Below are 26,366 nucleotides of genomic sequence, written 5' to 3' on the forward strand. Positions count from 1 at the left end.
CCTGAGGTTGTGAAAGGCGATATATAAATGCAAGCTCTCTATGTAAAGGGTATATCTTAAAAGACAATGCCATTATTAGCTGTTGACAGTTACCAGAAATTATGCATAAAGTAATAAATTTCAAATGCCTAAATCCCAGCAGAATTACTATTTTTTTTCTTTCTAGTCATTGGCCAATGAATGAAAGTGCTTATCAAGCACTTGACCCAATTCCTCAAACTGGTAAGGTAGCCAGTCATTAAGGTACTTGTTAATTTTATAGCACACAAAGCTAAAATTTACCTTTTTGCTTTTAAAAGGAGAAGGAATGTTATGGAGAGTACTCTTGGTTCAAAGTATTTCTGTAAACTTTCACAGCAATTATGCCTTTGACATGCTCTGACTATTGGATGTGACTAAAGACCATCTCCAGGCCCATCACTTAAATCAAAACAAAGAGGAATTGACTAAAGCAAAACAAGCCTTCGCTTTTAAACTTTTCAAACTTCTATGCAAACTAAATGGTTAATTATAGCAAATCTTTTATTGAAAGTTGTGAAGAATGTATAACTGCAATCACATTCTTGTCCTCAAGGTTTCTTCTAGCCCAATGAATACATACATTCAATGGCTCACTTGATCCTCTTCACCCCTAAAAAAAGAGTGTAGGAGTGGTATAGAATATTTTCTCAACTGAATTTAGCCACAGCTCAGACTATAGTAAAGAATTTCTCGTTCTTCCCAACTTGGACTTCTAACTTTGATATGGGTCAGAACTATTTAGGACCTAATGCAACACCTACAAGCAAACTGGCCTACTATTCAACCAGGAGCACTAAAGGACTCACATGGTTTTGCCTCCTTTTGCTAGACCATTACAGTGAAAGGCTTTTGTTTTTAAAAGATAGCTTTAAGTTCTGATTACCATTCACTGATTATTTTGTTAGAACCACTCAAGACTGATAAGGGTTCTATCCAAACCATTACTCATACTTCCTAACCCACTATATTGCTGATTTATTACTAAGTTCATACCAACATTGAGTAGTACTGTGTTAAGAAAAAGCTCTTTCTTGGTTCAAACATTAACATTCATTATACTGAAGTACACAAGCAGCACATCAGCCTCTTTCATCAGGGATACATAGAAAACAGGAGCAAGAGTAAGCCATTCGGCCCTTTGGGCCTGCTCCGCCATTCAAAATGATCATGGCTGATCGTCTAACTCAGTACCCTATTCCCACTTTTTCCCCATATCCCTTGAGCATTAAGAAATATATCTATCTCCTCCTTGAATACATCTAATAACTTGGCCTCCTCTGCCTTCTGTGGTAGAGAATTCCACAGGTTCACCACCCCGAGTGAAGAAATTTCTCCTCATCTCTGTTCTAAATGGCATACCCTGTATTCTGAGACTGTGACCCCTGGTTCTGGACTCCCCAGCCATTGGGTACATCCTGCATCTAGTCTGTCTAGTCCTGTTAGAATTTTATATGTTTCGATGAGATCACCTCTCATTCTTCTAAACTCTAGTGAATTATAGGCCTAGTCGACCCAATCTCTCCTCATATGTCAGTCCTGCCATCCCAGGAATCAGTCTGGTAAACCTTTGATGCACTCCCTCTATGGCAAGGACATCCTTCCTTAGATAAGACGACCAAAACTGCACAATACTCCAGATGTGGTCTCACCAAGGCCCTGTACAACTGCAGTAAGAAATCCCTGCTCCTGTACTCAAATCCTCTTGCAATGAACGCCAACATACCATTTGCCTTCCTAACTGCTTGCTGCACCTGAATGCTCGCTTTCAGCAATTGGTATAAAGGATACCCAGGTCTCGTTGCACCTCCCCTTTTCCCAATCTATCACCAGATAATAATCTGCCTTTCTGTTTTTACAACCAAAGTGGATAACCTCACATTTATCCACATTATACTGCATCTGCCATGTTCTTGCCCACTCACCCAGCTTGCCTAAATCACAGTGGAGCCTCTTTGCATTCTCCTCACAGCTCACATTCCGCCCCAGCTTTGTGTCATCTGCAAACTTGGAAATGTTACACTTAGTTCCCTCATCCAAATCATTGATATATATTGTGAATAGCTGGGGGCCAAGCACTGATGCCTGCGGTACCCCACTAGTCACTGCCTACCACCCTGAAAAGACCCATTTATTCCTACTCTGTTTCCTGTCTGTCAACCAATTCTCAATCCATGCCAGTATATTCCCCCCCCAATCCCCTGTGCTTTAATTTTACACACTAACCTCTTGTGTGGGACCTTATCAAAAGCCTTCTGAAAATCCAAATACACCACATCCACTGGTTCTCCCCTATCTATTCTAATAGTTAAAAACTCCAGTGGATGTGTTAAGTGGATTTGATTTCCCTTTCATAAACCCATGCTGACTTTGTCCAATCCCGTTAATGCCTTCCAAGTGTTCTGTTATCACATCTTTTATAATAGACTCTAGCATTTTCCCCACTACTGCTGTTAGGCTAACACACATTACCTTGCAGGAGGTGCCAGTTTTCAGGTTATTTTATAGTTCCAAAATGAAATCAAACAAAATTTGAACAAGCTATAATTCTATTTTGTGGTTTCTTTCTACTAAATAGAATCAAAGCAGCATATCAAGCTCATTAGTGGACAATTATTGTACTAAACCTTCAGAGCACTCTTTCTCTCCCCCCACCCCCCCTCCCCACCCTTCAAATATAATTTACAAACATCTACAGGTTTTCCCTCCTTTGTATGGCCTTTAATGCCCTGTTTCAAGAAACTCTGAAGTAGATGTCAACAAAAAGGTTCTCCTTAAAGTGAAAGGGGTATGCTTTAGCGACAATGATACACATGGGCTCAGCAATAAAAAAAACAGGTTTCTCTTCTTCCCCAGTAATAAAGTCTGTTGAGCACTAAAACATTGAGACTAGAGGGATGGGGAGAAAAACAAAACACACCCAGATCTATTAAATTAGTAGATCCTACATAGCAATGGCATACCCCAAGGAATGACAATGCTGGCTGAATCAAAATAGTAGCCATAGAGGATTCCTGTAAACAGTTTTAGCCTGGGCACTCTTACCTAATGTCCTTCAGGGACGGGAACCTGCCACCTCTGCCTGGTCTAGCCTATGCATGACTGCAATCTCACCACATGGTTGACTCTTAATACCCTCTGAAATGGCCTAGAAGTCATGCAATTTGTAAAAACAAACTATAGAGTGAATCGTAGAATGATACAACGCAGGAGGCTGCCATTCGGCTCATCGTGCATGTGCCAGGTTAATTGATACCATTGTTAATCGAGGCTGCTTCAGTTTTAGCCACACCTCCCTCTCAGTACAATTAACAATGGGCAATAAGTGCAGCCTTGCCAGCATTGCCCACATTCAGAGAGCAAATAAACTCATCCATTAGGATAGCACGACATTGTCCAAACCTTTTTTCTTAATATTTTAAAGTATGCCAAAAATAGTGGTCTAAAATGAATAGACCTGCTCAGAATTTTTTAAACTGAGTTTTTACTGTCAAGAAGCAGCTTTCATCTTCATGGAACAAGGACTTCAACCAAGGTATTAATCTCAAAACCACAAATTTGGTGTTTCTTTCACAAACTAAATGCACTATTGGGTTTAGTACTAAGTTACACAGAGCAGAAGGTTCCAAGTTTGATCCTTGGTCTGTACTGAGTTATCTAAAGTTACAGCAATTGGCCCCAGCACCCCATACTACAAAGGAATGTCTTGTGCCCAGACTGCCTCCCCAAATAGTCCACTAGCCTGCCGAAACTCACTGGGCACACAAGACTGGCAACTTGGGAGAGAGACTGGAAGGTTGGCAGCACCCACAGACCTTTACCCCAGCAAAAATGGCAACTGCCAGGAAAGAAAAAAAGTTTAGAAAAGAACACATTACTCTATACAAAACTTATTCTTTGCTTGGGCTGTGGAAGTATTATTGTGGCTGAGTGAAGGGAGCCTTACTCAATCTCCACGACTATACCTGAACTAAGAGTTATTGACGCTGGCGCTGGGTGCCTGAAATGGGAAAGAGAATTCCATTGCCCAACAACATCTTGATGAGCACGCAAATTTTAAATAAAAGATAGTCATATTAGTTAATATACACTTTAGGTAATGCTACAGTTCAAAGAAATACATAGATTCTAACCAGACCATTTCACTACAAAATTGCTTACCTCTGTTTTTATCATACGGCTTTTCTTTTTACTCATCCGGTCATTGCCTGCATCAATAATAGGATTGCCAAGCTTTCTCTTTGATGTTAACTTTTCTTCAAGAAAACTTTCATGAGAAGCCTTTAAGATTCGTCCTGAGCCTAGATGGACATTTTGGTGTCTGGGGTTACGTTTCCCAGGGGTTTTCAGAGCAAGCATGCTTATAAATCCATGTTCTCCTCCAATGTCCGAGTTTATAGGAGAAGACTCAGTCAGTACCCTCGAATCTAACGATGACCCAAACTCCTTCTGCCTGGTATCTGGCACAAATCGATTTGTTGCAAATGTCAGTTCATGTACTCTGTTGGATAGCACTTCAGATTCACTGGAAGATTGTAGAAGCACATCAGCAGTAGGCACAGGTTCTATTTGTATGGAGTTTAATTCTGTATAACTGCACACAGGCTCAAAAGTCGCCAGCAAGGATCGTTTATATGGTTTCATTGGCAACTTCTTTCCATCAATTGCTACAATAGTATGGGACTGATACTTTATCTTTTCAGTGTAGGCCTCTTGCAGATAACTTCTACTACTGTCCGATTCACTCGATGTACTTTCCAAGTCTCCATCATATGGATCCAAATACTAAGTTTTGGAAAAGTCACGTTATTAAAAATAACTATTTACAGAATGAGATCCAGTTTCCTTCTCCAGATTCAAGTTTTGCTTCATTATGGATTCTACACAACTTAAATCTCTTGAAGGCTGCAACCAGTTACAGATAAAACCTCTAAAATAAAAAGGTTAATAATTCCCTCAATCTCAAAGTAAGCAAAACATCACTAAATTAATCCCAAAACTTCAGGATTTTAATCCAACCTTACAACCAACATTTAGCATTTTATAATTCATTCACCATCCAGGCAGCAAAGGTTTAATTATCTACATCCATCATATTTAAAATCAAACTCTTTGGAGTTTGAACATTTAACTCCTTTAGCTGGGAATTTATTCCACATTAAAGTGAGTGGGTTGGTAAAAAAATTTCTTCTAATCTCCAGTCTCACTTGAGGCTCAATAATTACTAGCAGAAGAGATTTTCTAGACTGGTACCAGGGATGTGGGACTTCAGTTACATGTAGAGGCTAGAGAAGTTAGGGTTGTTGTTCTTAAAGCAGTGAAGATTAAAAGGGAGATTTAATAGAGATGTTCATGAGTAAATAAGGATAAACTATTTCCAATAGCAGAAGGGTCAGTAACCAGAGGACACAGATTTCATAAGTTACAGCATGGAAGGAGGCCATTCGGCCCATCGAGTCCACACCGGCTCTATGCATGAGCAATCCAGCTAGTCCCCCTGCCCCGCCCTATCCCCGAAGCCCTGCTCATTTTTTCGTTTCAAGTACTTATCCAGTTCCCTTTTGAAGGCCATGATTGAATCTGCTTCCGCCACTCCCTCGGGCAGTGCATTCCAGATCCTAACCACTCGCTGTGTAAAAAAGTTTTTCCTCATGTCACCTTTGGTTCTTTTGCCAATCACCTTAAATCCATGCCCTCTGGTTCTTGACCCTTCCACCAATGGGAAGAGTTTCTCTCTATCTACTCTGTCTAGACCCTTGTTACACACACTTCTAATTTCCTGCTTTATACCATGCCCTACATTACCACTACAGTTTGGTGGCCTATAAACAACTCCCACCAATGTTTTCTGCCCCTTGCTGTTTCTTAGCTCCACCCAAACTGATTCTACATCTTGATCATCTGAGCCAAGATCCTTCCTCACTATTGTGCTGATCTCATCCTTTATTAACAGCGCTACCCCACCTCCTTTTCATTTTTGCCTGTCCTTCCTAAATGTCGAATATTCTTGAATATTCAGTTCCCAGCCTTGGTCACTCTGCAGCCATATCTCTGTAATGGCAATTATGTCATACCCATTTACATAAGAACATAAGAACATAAGAAATTGGAGCAGGAGTAGGCCAATCGGCCCCTCGAGCCTGCTCCGCCATTCAATAAGATCATGGCTGATCTGATCCCAACCACAAATCTAAAGAACACAAGAAGTCGGAGCAGGACCCGGCCACATAGCCCCTGGGCCCTCTCCGCCACCCACAGGGCATTGACCGATCCGAACTCAGCTTCATGTCCAATTTCCTGCCCGCTCCCCATAACCCCTAATTCCCTTTACTTCTAGGAAACTGTCTATTTCTGTTTTAAATTTATCTAATGATGTAGCTTCCACAGCTTCCTGGGGCAGCAAATTCCACAGACCTACCACCCTCTGAGTGAAGAAGTTTCTCCTCATCTCAGTTTTGAAAGAGCAGCCCCTTATTCTAAGATTATGCCCCCTAGTTCTAGTTTCACCCATCTTTGGGAACATCCTTACTGCATCCACCCGATCAAGACCCTTCACAATCTTATATGTTTCAATAAGATCGCCTCTCATTCTTCTGAACTCCAATGAGTAGAGTCCCAATCTACTCAACCTCTCCTCATATGTCCGCCCCTTCATCCCCGGGATTAACCGAGTGAACCTTCTTTGTACTGCCTCGAGAGCAAGTATGTCTTTTCTTAAGTATGGAGACCAAAAACTGTATGCAGTATTCCAGGTGCGGTCTCACCAATACCTTATATAACTGCAGCAATACCTCCTTGTTTTTATATTCTATCCCCCTAGCAATAAAAGCCAACATTCCGTTGGCTTTCTTGATCACCTGCTGCACCTGCATACCAACTTTTTGATTTTCTTGCACTAGGACCCCCAGATCCCTTTGTACTGCAGTACTTTCCAGTCTCTCGCCATTAAGAAAATAACTTGCTCTCTGATTTTTCCTGCCAAAGTGCATAACCTCACATTTTCCAATATTATATTGCATCTGCCAAATCTCCGCCCACTCACCCAGCCTGTCTATATCCCCTTGCAGGTTTTTTATGTCCTCCTCACTCTCTACTTTCCCTCCTATCTTTGTATCATCTGCAAGGTAATTTGCAAAAGAACTAGAGCCAAGATGAGGAAAATATATATATTTTTTAAAACGCAGCTAGTTGTATCGATCTAGAATGCACTGCCTGAAAGAGTGGTGGAAGCAGATTCAATGATAACTTCCAAAAGGGAATTGGATAAATACTTGAAGTGGGAAAGTTTTCAGGGTTATGGGGAAAGGGACTAATTGGATAGCTCTTATCAAAGAGCCAGCACAGACACGATAGGCGAATGGCCTCCTTCTGTGCTGTATCATTCTATGAAATCTCCCGTGGTATTGCTTAGTGACAGAGAATCTACCACCGTGTAACATTGGGGATGTTTATTCCATGCAGGGGCCATCAGAGGTACTGATTTACAGTGAGTGAATAAGTCAATTTCCATTTTTATTAAATGTTTTTTTTTTTAAAAACTGGTTCTACATATCTGTCTGTCTTTTTTCACAGAATAACACTCACCTTTACCCGTGTATAGAATTTTTAATCTCCCAGAAGTTTTAAAGCTGTGAATACACAGCAAGATGATGTCCAATACTAGTTGGAGGTAGATATCTGGCATTTAGCAGTACTGGCTGAGGGTGTGGAGTTTAGCTGCACTGCGAGCTGGTCACATTGGTAGCAGTGGGATGGGAGTGCTAGGTCTGGGCAGTACACAGGGGATCTTTTGGTTTGATATCACTGAAGGCAGAACTTGGGGTTTGACAAAAGTGCAAATTGTGCCATAGTCGATATAACAACCTTGGTCAAAAGGGGAAAGAAGGATAAAATGGATGATAACTATCAGTTCTGGACAAACTCTTAGAATCCATAACTGCAGATAAAATTAGGTGAGCATTTAGAAATGCTTGAGGTAATCAGGGACTGCCAGCACAGATTCATTAAAGACAGGTTGCATTTGACAAATTTAATAGATTTTTGAAGAAATAACTGATTGGATAGATGAAGGGAATAGAGCAGATGTGTATATGGATTTTTAGAGAACATTCAATAAAAAGTATCTCGAGGCTTGCTGGAAAAAAATGCAGGCATGCGGTACAATAGGAAATGTAATAGCAGGCATAGACACTTGGGAGATGGGCAAGAAACAAAGGTTAGGGCAAATGGAGGTTTCTCGGACTGGAGAAGGGTGGAAGTGGTGTACCCCAGGAGTCAGTGTTGGGTCCACTTTTGTATATAGAGGATTGGAACTTGGGTTTAGGGAGCAAAATCTTGAAATTTGCTGGCGAAACAAAGATAGGTGGTGTAGTAAACAATAAGAAGGACTGAAAAAGACTTCAGAAAGACAGAAAAGCTAGCGGAATTGGCAGATGCAATTTAATGTGGATAACTGTAAGGCAATACATTTTGGGAGAAAAGAAACAAGGAATGGGATAATACACTCAATGGAGAGACACTGAAGGGTGTAGATCAACAGAGACACCAGGGTTCAAATACATAATCCCCTGAAAGTACAAGGTAGGTAAAGCTATCAAAAGGTCCAATAGAATTTTGAGATTTATAAATATGGTCATCGAGTACAAGAGTAAAGATTTTTTTCAAAACATTGGTTAAGCTACAGTTAGAATACTGTATGTAGTTTTAGGCATCCTATTATAGAAAGGGCATTAAAGCCAGTGAACATATATTCACCAGAATGATGCAAGGATGGAAAACCATAATTAAGAGAAACTTTAGATGATGGGACTATTTCCACAGTACCAGAGAAGGCCAAGAGGAGATTTAAGAGATTTTTAAAATGATGAATGATTTTTATAGAGCGAATAGGGATAGACGACTTCATCTCCTTGGAGAGTCAGTAACAAAGGGTCATCAACTTAAAATCATCACCAAGAATGAGGAGAGACATTAGGAGATGATTTTTGGAGCACTGACTGCTTTGCTACTGAGTGGTTGAGACACACTATAGCATCTTTTAAGGGAAAATTGTATAAATATTTGAAGCGGAGGAAGATAGAGGAATTAGAAGAGAGCAGAGCAGTGGGATTGTTTCTTGCTATAGCAAAGAGCACAGACATGACAAGATGAATGACCTCTTTCTAAACTATAAACTTCTATGGTCCTACAAGAGCATTATCAAAATTGGAAGTAAAGTTTTAGATAGCAAGTGCATACATATACCAGCACATGGACTAAGTTAAAGTACTCCCTAGCTCAGTCCTAATTTTTATATTTGTGCTATAATTTTAGCAGTTATTAATTGTATGTGATTTCTGGCTTCATTGACACTTGCCACTTCAGATCTCTGACTCTTTCCTTAGCCACTCCATGATGTGGGGAAGGGATACATACATCCAGAGTGACTCTTTTCACTACAATGGGACCAGCACTTCTAATCTGCCCAGGAATGGTCTGGATCCAATTAAGCCAAAAAAAGACTACAGCTGAATATTCAACCTGGATGTTAACTTGCACAAACTGGTGGAACAGGAAGTCCACCTACCCGCCCCTACAGCAGCAAGTCCAGGAAAGCTGAAGAACGGGAATAATTTGCTTATCTTGGAAAAATAATCAAAGATTAAAAGTAATGAGTAAAAAGCGATCAGCTTTTAAACACAAAGTTAGAGTGACAAGAGATGGGCGAGACCAAGCAGCACAGTGGACCAGCATACTGTTTTAAATACTATCCCTTCACCTGTGGGATATAGGTTTGATGGAAAGGAAATCTCTCGCCCTCTGCCAGTTTTAGGGAGAGAGTCTTATACTTGGCAATCATATTTGTCTCAGTGACATGGGAAGCAAGAGAAAGGTTTATACTGGGGGTCCGAGACTGGGGTTAAGCCATATAGTTGAGGCAGAGTAGAGGTAGCTTTACTTTGCATCTGACCAGCTACATTTCATCTGGGAGTATTCCATGTTGACACTGCATACCAAAAATGGAAAGTGTTCCATTCTCCTGGCAATAATATCACTCTGCTGGAGCAGTAAGTTAAAAAATCATACCTAATGATAGTCAATAAAGACACTCCTTAATAGAAGGTTAATGAAATGGGGCCAATTAACAGACATTAAAAGGTGGACAAAAATAACTGCTCTCTCAGATATAGAAAAATGGGGTGAAGGAATCTCACTGCTGAACCATTTGCTAATTAGCCTCATGTGATCAAAAAAAAGCATTCAGATGGCTATTAAAGTATATGGGGGGGGGGGGAAGAAAGTATATGTTGGAGGCAAATACTTGTCTTATGTGAAGTCATGGCATGTAGTGCTTAACTAATGGTTACTAAATATCAAAGTAATATAATCTATCCATTTTGGGTGCTTACAATATACATCCTGCTATAGACTACAGTACTGTTCACCAATACATTCTGCCACTCTAGTATATGTGGACATTTTCATTGTGAAGAACAATTTCAACACTTACTTTAGCTTTAGATTTACTTTAAGCTTCACATACTTACTTGTTTCACGGTTTCATGATTCTTTGTAGAATCAGGCAAACTTGGGTTCATCAAAGCCTGCAGTGGATAAATAAAGCCAAATTTAAAAGGAAATATTTAACCTTTTATTATATTCAATTAAAGAGATAATTACCTCATTAATAGTACAGGCATCAGATTCAGATTCTGTACTTGATTCTAATTTACACTTTTCCTTGAAGGGGAAAGAAAAGGTGTTACTTATGCATCCTTTAATCCATTTTTTTCCCATAAAAAGGACTCAGTGTTTAATATTTTTCATGTTACCTTGTATTTAGTTGCCAATACTTCCATATAGTCGGGAGTTGTGTGTACATTTGTGCTATCAACCAATTCTGCAAGAAAACCACCATTAGTTAAAATAAATTGACATAATATAGATTAATACAATTTCCAGATTTCCCCAGTACAAGGGACAACCAAAAAAGCAATATGGAGTTGGCCAACAAAATTAAGATATTTTAAATATAAGTTTTAATTATCGTGCATCCGATTTCCTTCACCCCACCACTGGCATCTATGTCATCAGCTATCTAGGCCAAAAGGTCTGGAATTCCCTTTCTAAATCCCTCGCTCCCTCCTTCCAGATGCTCCTTAAAAACTACCTCTGACCAAGCTTTTGGTCACCTGTCCTAATATTTCCATATGTGGCTTAGTGACAAATTTTGTCTGTAAACTCTCCTGTGAAGGGTGGCGGACTTCAATGTCCATCACAAAAAAAGTGGCTCAGTAGCACCACTACTGGCCGAGTCCTGAAGGACATAGCTGCCAGACTGGGCCTGTGGCAGGTGGTGAGCGAACCAACACAAGGGAAGAACCAACTTGACCTCATCCTCACCAATCTACCTGTCGCAGATGCATCTGTCTGTGATAGTCATCTGTCTGTGATAGTATTGCTAGGAGGGACCACCGCACAGTCCTTGGAGATGAAGTCCCGTCTTCACACTGAGGACACCATCCAACGTGTTGTGTGGCACTACCACCGTGCTAAATGGGATAGATTCAGAACAGATCTAGCAGCTCAAAACTGGGTATCCGTGAGGCGCTGTGGGCCATCAGCAGCAGAATTGTATTCCACCACAATCTGTAACCTCATGACATGGCATATTCCCCTCTCTACCATTAACAAGCCAGGGGATCAACCCTGGTTCAATGAGGAGTGTAGAAGAGCATGCCAGGAGCAGCACCAGGCTTACCTAAAAAGGTGCCAACCTGGTGAAGCTACAACACAGGACTACATGCATGCTAAACAGCAGAAACATGCTATAGACAGAGCTAAACGATTCCACAACTAACGCATCAGATCAAAGCTCTGCAGTCCTACCATATCCAATCTTGAATGGTGGACAATTAAATGGGAGGAGGAGGAGGCGGCTCTGTACACATCCTCATCCTCAATGATGGCAGATTCCAGCACACGAGTGCAAAAGACAAGGCTGAAGCGTTTGCAACCATCTTCAGCCAGAAGTGCACTGAATACAACAAAGGCTATGGGCCCCGACAACATCCCGGCTGTAGTGCTGAAGACCTGTGCTCCAGAACTAACTGCGCCTCCAGCCAAACTGTTCCAGTACAGCTACAACACTGGCATCTACCTGACAATGTGGAAAATTGCCCAAGTATGTCCTGTCCACAAAAAGCAGGACAAATTCAATCCGGCCAATTACCGCCCCATCAGTCTACTCTCGATCATCAGCAAAGCGATGGAAGGTGTCGGCGTCAGTGCTATCAAGTGACACTTACTCACCAATAACCTACTCACCAATGCTCAGTTTGGGTTCCGCCAGATCCACTCGGCTCCAGACCTCATTACAGCCTTGGTCCAAACATGGACAAAAGAGCTGAATTCCAGAGGTGAGAGTGACTGCCCTTGACATCAAGGCAGCATTTGACCGAGTGTGGCACCAAGAAGCCCTAGTAAAATTGAAGTCAATGAGAATCAGGGGGAAAACTCTCCAGTGGCTGGAGTCATACCAAGCACAAAGGAAGATGGTAGTGGTTATTAGAGGCCAATCATCTCAGCCCCAGGATATTGCTGCAGGAGTTCCTCAGGGCAGTGTCCTAGGCCCAATCATCTTCAGCTGCTTCATCAATGACCTTCCCTCCATCATAAGGTCAGAAATGAGGATGTTCGCTGATGATTGCACAGTGTTCAGTTCTATTCGCAACCCGTGCCCGCATGCAGCAAGACCTGGACAACATCCAGGCTTGGGCTGATAAGTGGCAAGTAACATTCGCACCAGACAAGTGCCAGGCAACAACCATCTCCAACGAGAGTCTAACCACCTCCCCTTGACATTCAACAGCATTACCATCGCCGAATCCCCCACCATTAACATCCTGGGGGTCACCACTGACCAGAAACTTAACTGGACCAGCCACATAAATACTGTGGCTACAAGAGCAGGTCAGTGGCTGGGTATTGTGTGGTGAGTGACTCACCTCCTGACTCCCCAAAGCCTTTCCACCATCTACAAGGCACAAGTCAGGACTTGCCTGGATGAATGCAGCTCCAACAACACTCAAGCTCGACACCATCCAGGACAAAGCAACAGGCTTGATTGGCACCCCATCCACCTCCCTAAACATTCACTCCCTTCATCACCGATGCACCGTGGCTGCAGTGTGTACCATCCACAGGATGCACTGCAGCAACTCACAAAGGCTTCTTCGACAGGACCTCCCAAACCTGCGATCTCTACCGCCTAGAAGGGCAAGAGCAGCAGGCACATGGGAGCAACACCACCTGCACATTCCCCTCCAAGTCACACACCATCCTGACTTGGAAATATATCACCGTTCCTTCATCGTCGTTGGGTCAAAATCCTGGAACTCCCTACCTAACAGCACTGTGGGAGAACGTTCACCACGTGGACTGCAGTGGTTCAAGGTGGCTCACCACCACCTTCTCAAGGGCTATAAATGCTGGCCTCGCCAGCAATGCCCACATCCCATGAACAAACGAATAACAAACACACACAGTTGTTGTACCTTAAATATTCCTTCCTAGGAGGGAATCATACACACTGATGCATGACAAAACTTGATGGTAAACTGCTAATTCCCAACATAGTTTGGAAATTGCACCAATGTCCTGACTTAGCTAGGTGGGCATTTTTCATACTTGAGAATAAATTCCATTTCCTCAAACATGTAAACACCTAAGCCATATCCCTCCACTGAATTATCAGCAAATGGGTCTCTTTCAATCAGATTGACTCCTGGCTGCATACACCTAAGACCTTGCTGCACTATATTACATTCCCAAAATGGAGTGCAAAATTGGATTTTTCTTTGATATGCAAGTAGAGTTCTCCCCTTCCCCCCCCCCACCCCGGCTACCATCCTGGTATAGGCTTGAAGTTCTACTGATATAGTTTGTAGGAGACAAATTACATTAAAATGACATTGGTATTCATGTTCATTTGAGTTAGCATTCCTTCCCCCCCCCCGCCTTTTTCCAAAAGTCTCTCTTTACCCTAATGATTCATAAAAAACTTAAATAATTTTCCTGAGTGTTATCGGGGCTTTGTCACTTGTAGAATAAACTCAGTACTCAATGGTCTTCTTGGGTATCCTCCATATGATGACATTGTTTTGTGATAACTTCTTAAACTAAAAAAACACTAAATATTGGTCATATGAAGTCATACACCTTCAGATTCTACACTAGTATCAGCTTTATTCATCTAAATTATACAGCCTGAGCACTCAACTGTATCTTTTAAAACCACAACCATAAAAGGAAGCAACAGAGACAGTTCATTAAATCCATCTAGCTCATCCCATCATATAGTTCTCTATTCAAGACCTAGACCATTTCATTTCCATCTTTCCCTGGTGGAACATTGCATCAAATGCATTATTCCACCAAGGAAAATGGTAAATAATGACATGAGATCTTTTACATCCCCAAGAGAGCAGACAGGGCCTTGGTTTAAGGTCTCATCTGAAAGAAAACACCTCCAGCAAATACAGCACTCTCAAGTACTGTACTGAAGCGTCACCTTAGATTAGTTGCTCAAGTCTCTGTAGTGGGGCTTGAAGCTATTACTTTCTGGCAAAGAGGCTACCACTGCGCCACAGCTCATTTTTGTGCAGGACTAACTCAAATTTAGTTGAATATCACATCCAACAAGACCCCAATCTATGTCCTCTTTAATATAATAATAAGTAATCCACTATTGACAGTTATTCAATAATGTGCTAGTTTGCGAAGCTAAAATAACGGCTATAAATAAATGCTTTGATGTTGGTCCTCTGCAATAGTTGATTTCAGGCCTTTTTTCATATTTCAGGGTGGATAGGAACAAATTAAGACCCTACGTTAACTGTTCACTGGAAGAATAAAGCAAATCAAAACACAGCGGCTGACTTTAGTCCACCAATTAATAACACACTCCACCAGTAGTAGTTATCCAATTCTAGTTGGTACGGTAGAAAAAAGAAGAAAAAAAACACTTAACAAGCAATGTGTATCTTATTAAAAAAAAACAGGCGGTGGGTCAGGTCACAACGCTCTCTTTACCTTGAGCACAGCAGCGAAGTCGCCTCTTTTTCCTCCTGCCTGACATGGTTGGTTCGTTCGTTGCTCTCCTAAAACAGCAAGCTACCGAACCAAATTGGTTGTTCCATTTCTTTAAACTTTAAAATGAACTTAATTTGTTTCAAAGTTATCCACCGAGGACGCTGGCACTCGGACCTGAAGATTTGGAGGCAGCCTGAGCTTTCCATTGGCTTCATTCGGGGAGCTGCCTAATTGGGAAGGAGCACGTGCAGCGCGAGGATGTCAGGTCGGAGCAATGATTCATTCACAAGTCCGATTTACTTTAATCAGAAACACCTGGAAAAAGATTAAACACCTCCTACCCCCCCCCCCCCCCCACAAGAAAAATAAACAGTGGCTAACCGTTAGGCATCAACATTATTTGTCCAGACCAGCTTGGCGCTTTGTTTCTGCTTATTGATCCAACAGAGCAGTGGTTCCCACTTTCCTCATTCATTTGCTTCCTCCATATTTTATGTAAATAAAACGAAAAAATACCCCCCCCTTCTTCGGAAGCACCTCTTACAACATAGATTTTTAAATATTTTACTTTTTTATCTTTATGTTGAAAATGGCTTATGCAGTTGTGATATCTGTATGTGTGTCTCTTAGGAATATATATAGTCCTATATTAGGGAAAAAAAGCACAGGGTATGCTAGTTGTTGATTTTTTTAGGCTGTAGTCTCAAGTTCGTTTCTGTATACTATACAGCCAGCTGGCAGGGGATTAGACTGCTGGCTGTGCATCAACACATCTTTTATTGAGGTCATCAGCAAAGGAGTACTGTGCATATTTGCATTCAGAAAGCTTCCCTCCCTGGATGGCTATTTTTAAATTACATGAAGAAATACATGGTTCCAGGGGTGGGTGAGAGAAGAGTTTAGTCTTGATGGTCTGGCCAGCATGGTGTGTGGTAGGCTTGATGGACCAGTTGGTGTTTTCCTGCCAGTCAGTGTCTCATGTTTGTAATGTTAGTATGGGTGGGAGCATACAAAGAGAGAAAACAACATGCTTCTTGCAGCTAACAAGGAAGGTGGTTATGTGTCACACCAGGGCTCCAGTACGCCAACTTTAAAGTTTCCACATTTTATTGAACTTAACCAAAATTTTGGGACGCATTTTGAGGGAGGGGCTGGTAATTATCGGGTTTAACCCTAAAGTTAGAAACTTTCACTAAGGAACACTACTAAAATTGTACCAATACACATATCCTTTGAATGGAAGGCAAAATGTAACAACTACTTAGCAAACTGAAAAATGCAGCAATTGCAAAACAAATGGCTGAATGCCTTTACTAGAATTTCAGTGTGTAGCTAGAGGACATCCACTGGTAATTGCTTTTACTGTGAGGCAAGTTGGGTAGACTGAGATGTCTCAAGCAGTGATCTTTTACAATGCAATTTCGGAATCATTGCCACAAGTTCAAATTATGTGTTTGAGCCAAAAGGATGTAGTGGTACAGCAAGTGTGGAGTAAACAATTGTTGAATCGCAGGCAAACCTGTTGTGAATACATTATTTCTCTTGTTATAATAGGAACATATCTGTTGCTGAATATATGTTCCATATGTTTATTGTAATATTATATAGTGACTGTTATTTCCTGATAATCAAATGTGTTTGTCAATATATTTACAGTAATCATGCCACAATATTAAAGTTGAGTGTGGAGATCTTCATATATCTGTTAACTACACCAAGTACCCCGACAATCAATGTCTATTGTGGCAACAGAGATCCAAAACAACAATTTGCATTTATAGCACTATTAACATATAAAATGTCCTAAGGCACTTTACAGAGTAGTAAGAAAAAGGAACGCTGAACTCTGCAACATAGTATAACCAATCAACTTAGGTACTAAAGAGCGGATTGGGAAGTGGAGGATTGTTTAGCAGTCTACTATAAATACACAAGCACTGAACATAAAGTTCCTCTACCTAAAAAAAACTGGAGATTGAGGTTTACAAATAGTTCAGATAACAAAATCTGCTTTAGATATCCAAGATGTTCATGGAACCTGAACATTCAAATCTTTTCCAATTTTGTCAAATCAGGAAATGAAAGGGTCAGACTGAGAAATTTAATGGTAAGTTATCGGGTAAAGGCATAGAGCAATCTACAAAGATAACATTTTACTTCAGCTTGTTTCCTTCCTTCTCTAAATGTTCAGTTATTTTTCAGTAGCTTAGTAATCATTGTACAGCTAAAATGAATAAAAGTTAAAAATTGAAATCTCCAATTTTTAAGCAATTTTCTCATCACTTCTGGACACCCCCTTCTGTCCATACCACACATTATTCAGCAATTGAGCAGAACACAGGAACCTGGTCTCAGGAATGCTGTGTTGTTTCTCAGGTGCCAGGAGAAGGGGCATTATGCAGCAGATGGAAAAATGTCTGAAAAAGGATGGTATTGAGACAGAAGACATTATTCACATAGGAACTAATGACATAGGAAAATAGGATGAAGGTCTTGCAGTTTGACAAGTTAAGTCCTAGGCTAAAGTCAAGACCTTGAGGGTGGTAATCTCAGAATTACTTCTTGTTCCACTTGCCAGACAAGTTACGTCAATACATGGCTAAAAAGATGGTGTAAAAGATAAGGTTTCAGATTCCGAGGGCATTGGGACACTAAGTCTGGAGCAGGGTGAAGCTGTAAAGATGCGATGAGTTTTACCTTAATCAGACCAATATCAATGTCCTTGCAGAAAGGGTATATAAGGTAATGGGGGATGTTTAAACTAATAAGGTAGGAGTGAAGGGCAGCAGATTAGAAAGTTAGAAAATAAAGAATGACAGGCAGAAAAGATACAGAAGCTAGATGTTATATTATAGAGCTGGGGCTGGTAGATGACAGTGCAAATACATATAGCAGATAAGTGCGCATAATGTGGAAACAAAGTGGATAGAGTTGAGAGACATGAGAGAATGGAAACTAACTATGGGCTCCTGCTATAGACCAACAGGTTAGGGGGATGGATTGGAACAAGATCTTTGTAATCAAACCAAGGACAGATATAGTTGTTTTGGATACATTAATTTACCTGGAACAGACTAGGAAATCTATAGAATGCAATAGGAATGAAAACATGAACCTGGACACAATACTGGATTATCACATGGAACAACTGGTCACGGAACCCATATGGGTAAGGGCACTATTGGGTCGGATATTAAGTAACAACCAAGAGTTGGTAAGGCAGGTCAGAGTCAGAGAATACCTTGGCAACAGTGACCACATATGGTAGAGTTGAAGGTTGTGCTGGGAAAGAAAATAAATATAATAGAAATATTCATTCAGGAAACCAGACTGGGCAGCAGTGTAATGGGGAGGGGAACAGCATGGAAGAAAAGTGGATCATGCTTTACACAGAGTACAAAATAGATATGTACTACAAAGGAAGGAAGGTAACAGAGGGAAAAGATCGATGTGGGCAAAAATGGAAGTAATGCAGAGAATAAAGCCAAAAAAGGATTGGTCCTAAAGCATACTGCTATGGATAAAATTCTGGATGAAGATGAATATAAAAACCAAGATAAAGGAGGTGAAAAAGGAAACTGTGGGGCCATTAAAAATGCCCAGGGTGACATGATATAATGTAACCAAGGCATAGCAAAAATCTTAAATTCTTTTCTGTGCTTATGGAGATTATGTGTAATATTAGCACAAAGTTGAATTTCTGGGCTGGATTAAGTACTAAAAGAAATAGAGTGTTCAGATACGGTGGTACTGAAAGAAATGGCCACTTGAGGCTAAAGAAGTTAAAGGAAGACACAGCATTTCAAACAGAAGAACTAAAAAGGTCAAGAATTAACCAAGACTTCATAATTTTCTAATTTTATTGACAATAAGACGCAACAGTTTTATCAGATAACGTAGCATACAATCCTATTCTGGGGAGCACAACTCAGGAACCAAGGGAGATCGGGTCATATTATCATAGTAGGTACAGCACAGGAGGAGGCAGTTCAGCCCATCATGCCTGTGTCGCCTCTTTGAAAGAGCTATCCAATTTGTCCCATTCCCCTGTTCTTTTCCCATAGCCCTGCAAATTTTTTCCCTTCAAGTATTTATCCAATTCTGTTTTGAAACTATTGAATCTGCTTCCACCACCCTTTCAGGCAGTGCATTCCAGATCATTACAATTTACTGCGTATAGAAGTTTCCTCATGTCACTTCTGGCTTTTTCGCCGATCGCCATAAATCTTGTGTCCTCTGGTTACCGACCCATCTGCCACTGGAAAGTTTCTCCTTATTTACTCTGTCAAAACTGTTCATGATTTTGAACACCTCAGTCAAATCTCCCCTTAACCTTCTCTGTTCTAAGGAGAACAACCCCAGCTTCTCCAGTCTCTCCACATAACTGAAGTCCCTCATCCCTGGCACCATTCTAGTAAATCTCTTCTGCACCTTCTCCAAGGCCTTGACGTCCTTCCTAACGTGTGATGCCCAGAATTGAACACAATACTCCTACTGAGGCCAAACCAGCAGTGTTTTATAAAGGTTTAGCATAACTTCCTTGATTTTGTACTGTATGCCTCTATTAATAAAGCCCAGGTTCCTATATGCTTTTTTAACAGCCTTTTGAACTTGTCCTTGTCCTGGGAGAGTTGAGAAGGTTCTTTTTGTGGTTCTCCTCGAACGCTGTTTGTGATTCTTCTGAAAATCATTGCAGCTCTGCATGACTTATACCTTTTCTTCCGGAATCTGTTGCTGACCAGAATAGACTGGTTCTTTTCTTCATTTCTCATGGTTCAGCAGCAGCTGTCCTTTGTTATTTCTGCTTATCTTTCGCTGTCAGCAGAATGAGTAAGTGTCCTCAAACAGTACAGCAGGTTCCAGTCACTCTACTATATCTCAAGGCAGCTTGAGCAATTATGGCCCAGAGGCCTTTGCTCAATTGATATTTCGTTACAAATGATCCTTTCCTCGGTCGGCTATCGATCCCAAAGTAGTCTACCTGTAATTTTGTTTTGATGGCATTGGCTGCAGGTGAATTGAAAATTGGTTAAACCAGAGTGGTTGTGAATAGACCTATATTGGCATGGTAGGATGCCACTACTTCAGTATGTATAAATTGTTTGGAGCTGAGGACAGAAGCAAAAATGTCTAAGTTTGCAGATAACACCAAAGTGGAATGGCAAGGGATTCAAACAATAAGAACAAGCAAAACAAAGGTATCTGGATAGGTTGGTAATAGTGGGTTGGAAAGGTAAATGGCATTTAACGTTGACAAGTGTAAAGTAGTGAAACTAGAGAAGTAAAATTAAATTAAGAGTGGAATATAAAGTAAGTGGCTATAGGCGACAGAACATATAGGCTACAGGAGAGGAATCTGGGGCTTTTGGTTTTGAAGCCAATAGTGCAGTGACAGTAGGAAAGCTAGCTAGAACATAAAAACATAAGAAATAGGAGCAGGAGTAGGCCATACGGCCCCTCGAGCCTGCTCCGCCATTCAATAAGATCATAGCTGATCTTCGACCTCAACTCCACTTTCCTGCCCGATCCCCATATCTCTTGATTCCCTTGGAATCCAAAAATCTATCTCTCGGCCTTGACTATACTTAACGACTCAGCATCCAGTCCTCTGGGGTAGAGAAGTCCAAAGATTCACAACCCTCTGAGAGAAGAAATTTCTCATCTCAGTACTAAATGGCCGACCCCTTATCCTGCGACTTTGACCCCTAGTTTTAGACTCTCCAGCCAAGGGAAACAACCTCTCCGCATCTACCCTGTCAAGCCCTCTGAGAATCTTATATGTTTCAATATCACCTCTCATTCTTCTAAACTCCAGAGAGTATATGCCCATTCTACTCAATCTCTTCTCATAGGAAAACCGTCTCATCCCAGGAATCAATCTGGTGAACCTTCATTGCACCGCCTCTAAGGCAAATATATCCTTCCTTAGATATCAAGAAATGGCTGAGTGCACTGGATATCAAGAAACGGCTGAGTGCACTGGATACAGCAAAGGCTATGGGCCCCGACAACATCCCGGCTGTAGTGCTGAAGACCTGTGCTCCAGAACTAACTGCGCCTCTAGCCAAACTGTTCCAGTACAGCTACAACACTGGCATCTGCCCGACAATGTGGAAAATTGCCCAGGTATGTCCTGTCCACAAAAAGCAGGACAAATCCAATCCGGCCAATTACCGCCCCATCAGTCTACTCTCGATCATCAGCAAAGTGATGGAAGGTGTCGTCGACAGTGCTATCAAACAGCACTTATTCACCAAGAACCTGCTCACTGATGCTCAGTTTGGGTTCCGCCAGGACCACTCGGCTCCAGACCTCATTACAACCTTGGTCCAAACATGGACAAAAGAGCTGAATTCCAGAGATGAGGTGAGAGTGACTGCCCTTGATATCAAGGCAGCATTTGACCGAGTGCGGCACCAAGGAGCCCTAGTAAAATTGAAGTCAATGGGAATCAGGGGGAAAACTCTCCAGTGGCTGGAGTCATACCTAGCACAAAGGAAGATGGTAGTGGTTGTTGGAGGCCAATCATCTCAGCCCCAGGACATTGCTGCAGGAGTTCCTCAGGGCACTGTCCTGGGCCCAACCATCTTCAGCTGCTTCATCAATGACCTTCCCTCCATCATAAGGTCAGAAAAGGGGATGTTCGCTGATGATTGCTGATGATTCAGTTCCATTCGCAACCCCTCAGATAATGAAGCTGTCTGTGCCTGCATGCAGCAAGACCTGGACAACATCCAGGCTTGGGCTGATAAGTGGCAAGTAACATTCGCGCCAGGCAATTACCATCTCCAATGAGACAGAGTCTTGACATTCAACGGCATTACCATCGCTGAATCCCCCATCATCAACATCCTGGGGGTCACCATTGACCAGAAACTTAACTGGACCAGCCATATAAATACTGTGGCTACAAGAGCAGGTCAGAGGCTGGGTATTCTGCGGCGAGTGACTCACCTCCTGACTCCCCAAAGCCTTTTCACCATCTACAAGGCACAAGTCAGGAGTGTGATGGAATACTCTCCACTTGCCTGGATGAGTGCAGCTCCAACAACACTCAAGAAGCTCGACACCATCCAGGACAAAGCAGCCCACTTGATTGGCACCCCATCCACCACCCTAAACATTCACTCCCTTCACCACTGGCGCACTGTGGCTGAAGGGTGTACCATCCACAGGATGCACTGTAGTAACTCACCAAGGCTTCTTCGACAGCACCTCCCAAACCCGTGACCTCTATCACCTAGAAGGACAAGGGCAGCAGGCACATGGGAACAACACCACCTGCACACACCATCCCGACTTGGAAATATATCGCCGTTCCTTCATCTTCGCTGGGTCGAAATCCTGGAACTCCCTACCTAACAGCACTGTGGGAGAACCTTCACCACACGGACTGCAGCAGTTCAAGAAGGCGGCTCATCACCACCTTCTCAAGGGCAATTAGGGATGAGCAATAAATGCTGGCCTCGCCAGCGAAGCCCATATCCCATGAACGAATAAAAAAAAGACCAAAACTGTACACAGTGCTCCAGGTGAGGTCTCACCAAAGCCCTGTACAGTTGTAGTAAGACGTCCTTATTCTTGCAATAAAGGCCAACATGCCATTTGCCTTCCTAATTGCTTGCTGTACCTGCATGCTAACTTTTTGTGTTTCTTGTACAAGGACACTCAAATCTCTCTCAACACCAACATTTAATAGTTTCTCACCATTTAAAAAATATTGTTTTTCTATTCTTCCTACCAAAGTGAATAACCTCACGTTTCCCCACAATATGCTCCATCTGCCACCTTCTTGCCCACTCACTTAACCTGTGTCTATATCCCTTTGCAGACTCTGTGTGTACTCCTCATAGCTTACTTTCCCGCCTAGCTTTGTATCGTCAGCAAACTTGGATACATTACACTCGGTCCCTTCATTTAAGTCATTAATATAGATGGGAAATAGCTGAGGACCAAGCACCGATCCTTGTGGCACCCCACTAGTTACAGCCTGCCAACCTGAAAATGATCCTGGGATGTACAGCCAGAGCAATAGAGCACAAATCACAAGAGAATGAGTACAAGGCAGTTGGTATGACAACACTTGGGAGTACGGTGTACATTTCAGGTCACTGTACTACAGCAGAGGCAACCAAAGTAATACCTAACTTAAGGCATCTGAGCTATGAGGAGCAGTTGAAGAGCCTAGGATTGCTTAATCTGGAGAAGAGGTTTAGGGGTGTTACTAGTCAAGATTCTTAAGGGGATAAATTCAAACTTGGTAAAATGCCTGAGATTGCCACAAACTTTAGGACCGGAAACAGAGACTTAACCTTGAATGACAATACACAATAAAGATTTGACTTCTTTATGCATACCCAGTGTAAAATGAACTGCCAAGGGAGGCAGATAGTGTGGAAAAATTTAAAGGGAGAATTGGATAGCTATGATTGGGACTAGCCAGATGGTCTGCAGTCTTTTACAGTTCTGTATTTTCCACTGTTCACATCTCCCCACCACATAAAATTTATCTCCATTAAATCCATGATCTGTTTCTTCAACACCCCCAACCAGTTCCTCACTATCCAACTTCCGTTTTGTGTCCCCATTCTTGCTGACATTAACTGCTCTCTACTCTGAGACCATCACCATTCTTTTTAAAGCTGCCATCGCTCCCTTCTTCAAAAGCCACTTTCAAGCCTTTTTTCCAAATCACCTAAGCATCTCTAAACTATCCTTTCTCTTCCAAGTCCTTTAGCACATCATTGCCACCTAATTACACGCTGATCTATCCTAAATCTTCAAATTGGGTTTAAAAGCAAGTTTACAGCTCCAAGTCAGTCATGAATGACATTCAGTGTAACTTCTACCATGGATCACTTTCCTTACTCATTCTTAACTTCTCTGCCACCATTGTTGACAATTCTCTTCTTTTCCATGATCCATCTTCACACTTTCTTGTGGTTCCACTCCTGTCTGTCCCATTGGAGTCACAAGATCTTCTCAAATGGTTCCCTTCCTGTGCCTGCAAGGTCATCACTGGTAAGGCCTCAGAACTCCATCCTTGGTTCCCTTTTATCCACTATCCACAAGCACAGGGTCAGCATCCACAAGACCAATGATACCCAACTGCATCTCTTCACCACTGTCAATTGCAAAGCTGCAATTATACGTTCCAATTGCCTCTCGAACATCAAGTGCTGCACAAACTGAAATTCCCTTTAAATGAATATTAGCAAAACTGGAATTATGCATGTTGGCTCCCATTAGAACCAACAAGCCTTTTAACCCCTTCTAATGCAGTCACAAGACCATATTCTTCCAATGCTGAAACATTACATCCCCTACCTCCTTCTCTATTACATAATTCCTAAACTACAACTTCATCCCACAATGTTTTTACAAATGTTATTACTCACTCCTCCCTACCTTCAAAAGCCATCTAAAAAAAAATCTTTTACGTGTCTTTAGTCTTCCCCTCTTCCCCAAATTGCTTTTTCTGTACATTGCCCATCACCACTTGTGAAGCAATAACATCTGAGTAATATACAAGTGGTGCTACATTAATGCAGGTTGTTTATGGTTAACCATACCAGTACAGGCGGACCTGAGTGGCAATGGGCCCACAAAGAGCGGAAGAGGCCTAGAGACCAGAGGTACCAGCGGCGGCTGAGCGGACCTGAGCAGCAGAAAGGAGCGGACCTGAGCGGCGACCCAAGATCGAACTGGCGATTACTGGTGAAGGAGAGTGTTCCTCTGGGGAGTGCACCCAGAGCCAAGTCCACAGCATCATGGGTGGCTCAGCTGTACAGGGGGAAGGAGAAAGGTCAGGAGAGCAATAGTGATAGGGGATTCAATAATTAGGGTAACAGACAGGTGTTTCTGTGGCCTCAGATGTGATTCCAGCAACAAAAATCAAGGAGTGATGTCACAGGACAGCAGGTAATTGATTGGTTGATGAGTATTACCGTTTTTTTTCCTCTAAAATAGGGCATTGGTTCACACTAAGAGCTGGGAAATTAAAAAGGGGTAGGTTAATCGGGTTAAGTGAACAGTAAGTAAATTAATGAGAGTATTTTAAGTCTTTTGTTTATTTCTGTTAAGTTGAGTAGTAATCTAATAAATAGAGGCATGGAAGGGCGCCTCAGTCCTGTCAAATGCACATCCTGTGCCATTTGGGGAACTCCAGGACGCTTCCTGTGGAAAGCACGTTTCTGGAGGTGGTCACCCCGGAGCTTAAGAGAGTGCAGGCAGAGAAGACTGGGTGACCGCCAGACAGACAAGGAGGACCAGGCAGGTTGAACAAGAGACCCCTGAGTGCATTTCACTCTCGACCCGGCGATTACTGGTGAGGGAGAGTGTTCCTCTGGGGTGTGCAGCCAGAGCCAAGTCCACAGCATCATGGGTGGCTCAGCTGTACAGGAGGAGGAGGGGGGGGGGGGGGAGGAGAAAGGTCAGGAGAGCAATAGTAATAGGGGATTCAATAATTAGGGTAACAGACAGGTGTTTCTGCAGCCACAGACGTGATTCCAGGATGGTATGTTGCCTCCCTGGTGCCAGGATCAAGGATGTCTTTGAGTGGCTGCAGAACATTCTGAAGGGAGTGAGTGAACAGCCAGAGGATGGGTTCCATGTCGGTACCAACAACATAGCCATTACACAATAGGCTACCAACTAGTGGGAAAGATATAGCGGAGCAAATTTGCAGAGAAAGTAGAGATGTGCAAAAACCATAGAGTAGTGATAATGGGGGACTTCAACTATCTTAATATAGACTGGGAAAGTAATAGTGTAAGGGGCAAAGAGGGGGAAGAGTTTTTGAAGTATGTTTAGGAGAACTTTCTTGACCAGTACGTTTCCGGCCCAACGAGGAAGGAGGCATTGCTGGATCTGGTTCTGGGGAAATGAGGTGGGCCAAGTGGAGCAAGTGTCAGCAGGGGAACATTTAGGGAACAGCGATCATAGTATCATAAGGTTTATATTAGCTATGGAAAAGGACAAGGACCACTCTAAAGTAAAAATACTCAATTGGAGGAGGGCCAATTTCACTGTGATGAGAACAGGTCTGGCCCGGGTAAATTGGAATCAAATATTGGCAGGCAAAACTGTAATTGAATAATGGGCAGCCTTTAAAGATACCTTGTTCAAAAAAGTGTAAGGATAAACCCAGCAACTACAGGCCAGTCAGTTTAATCTCAGTAGTGGGGAAATTTTTAGAAATGATAATCCAGTTGAAAATTAACAGCCACAGTGTGGGTTAATTAAGGAAAGCAGATTTGTTAAAGGCAAAGTGTTTA

The 26,366-nt window shown here is 42.1% G+C and overlaps 1 protein-coding gene across 1 annotated transcript; it reads right to left on the minus strand.

The window, feature by feature from the left end:
• Positions 1-504: 504 nt before the first annotated feature.
• Positions 505-15,309, minus strand: LOC137326158 (uncharacterized). Its single transcript, XM_067991029.1, has 6 exons — positions 15,091-15,309; positions 10,830-10,897; positions 10,678-10,737; positions 10,545-10,601; positions 4,180-4,803; positions 505-631 (listed from the first exon to the last, which is right to left on the minus strand). Exons 1-6 carry the CDS (start codon positions 15,134-15,136, stop codon positions 626-628), a joined length of 861 nt encoding a protein of 286 aa, XP_067847130.1. The 5' UTR covers positions 15,137-15,309; the 3' UTR covers positions 505-625.
• Between the last annotated feature and the right edge of the window lie 11,057 nt (positions 15,310-26,366).

The sequence above is a fragment of the Heptranchias perlo genome, chromosome 10 (assembly GCF_035084215.1).
Source record: "Heptranchias perlo isolate sHepPer1 chromosome 10, sHepPer1.hap1, whole genome shotgun sequence".
NCBI lineage: Eukaryota > Metazoa > Chordata > Chondrichthyes > Hexanchiformes > Hexanchidae > Heptranchias > Heptranchias perlo.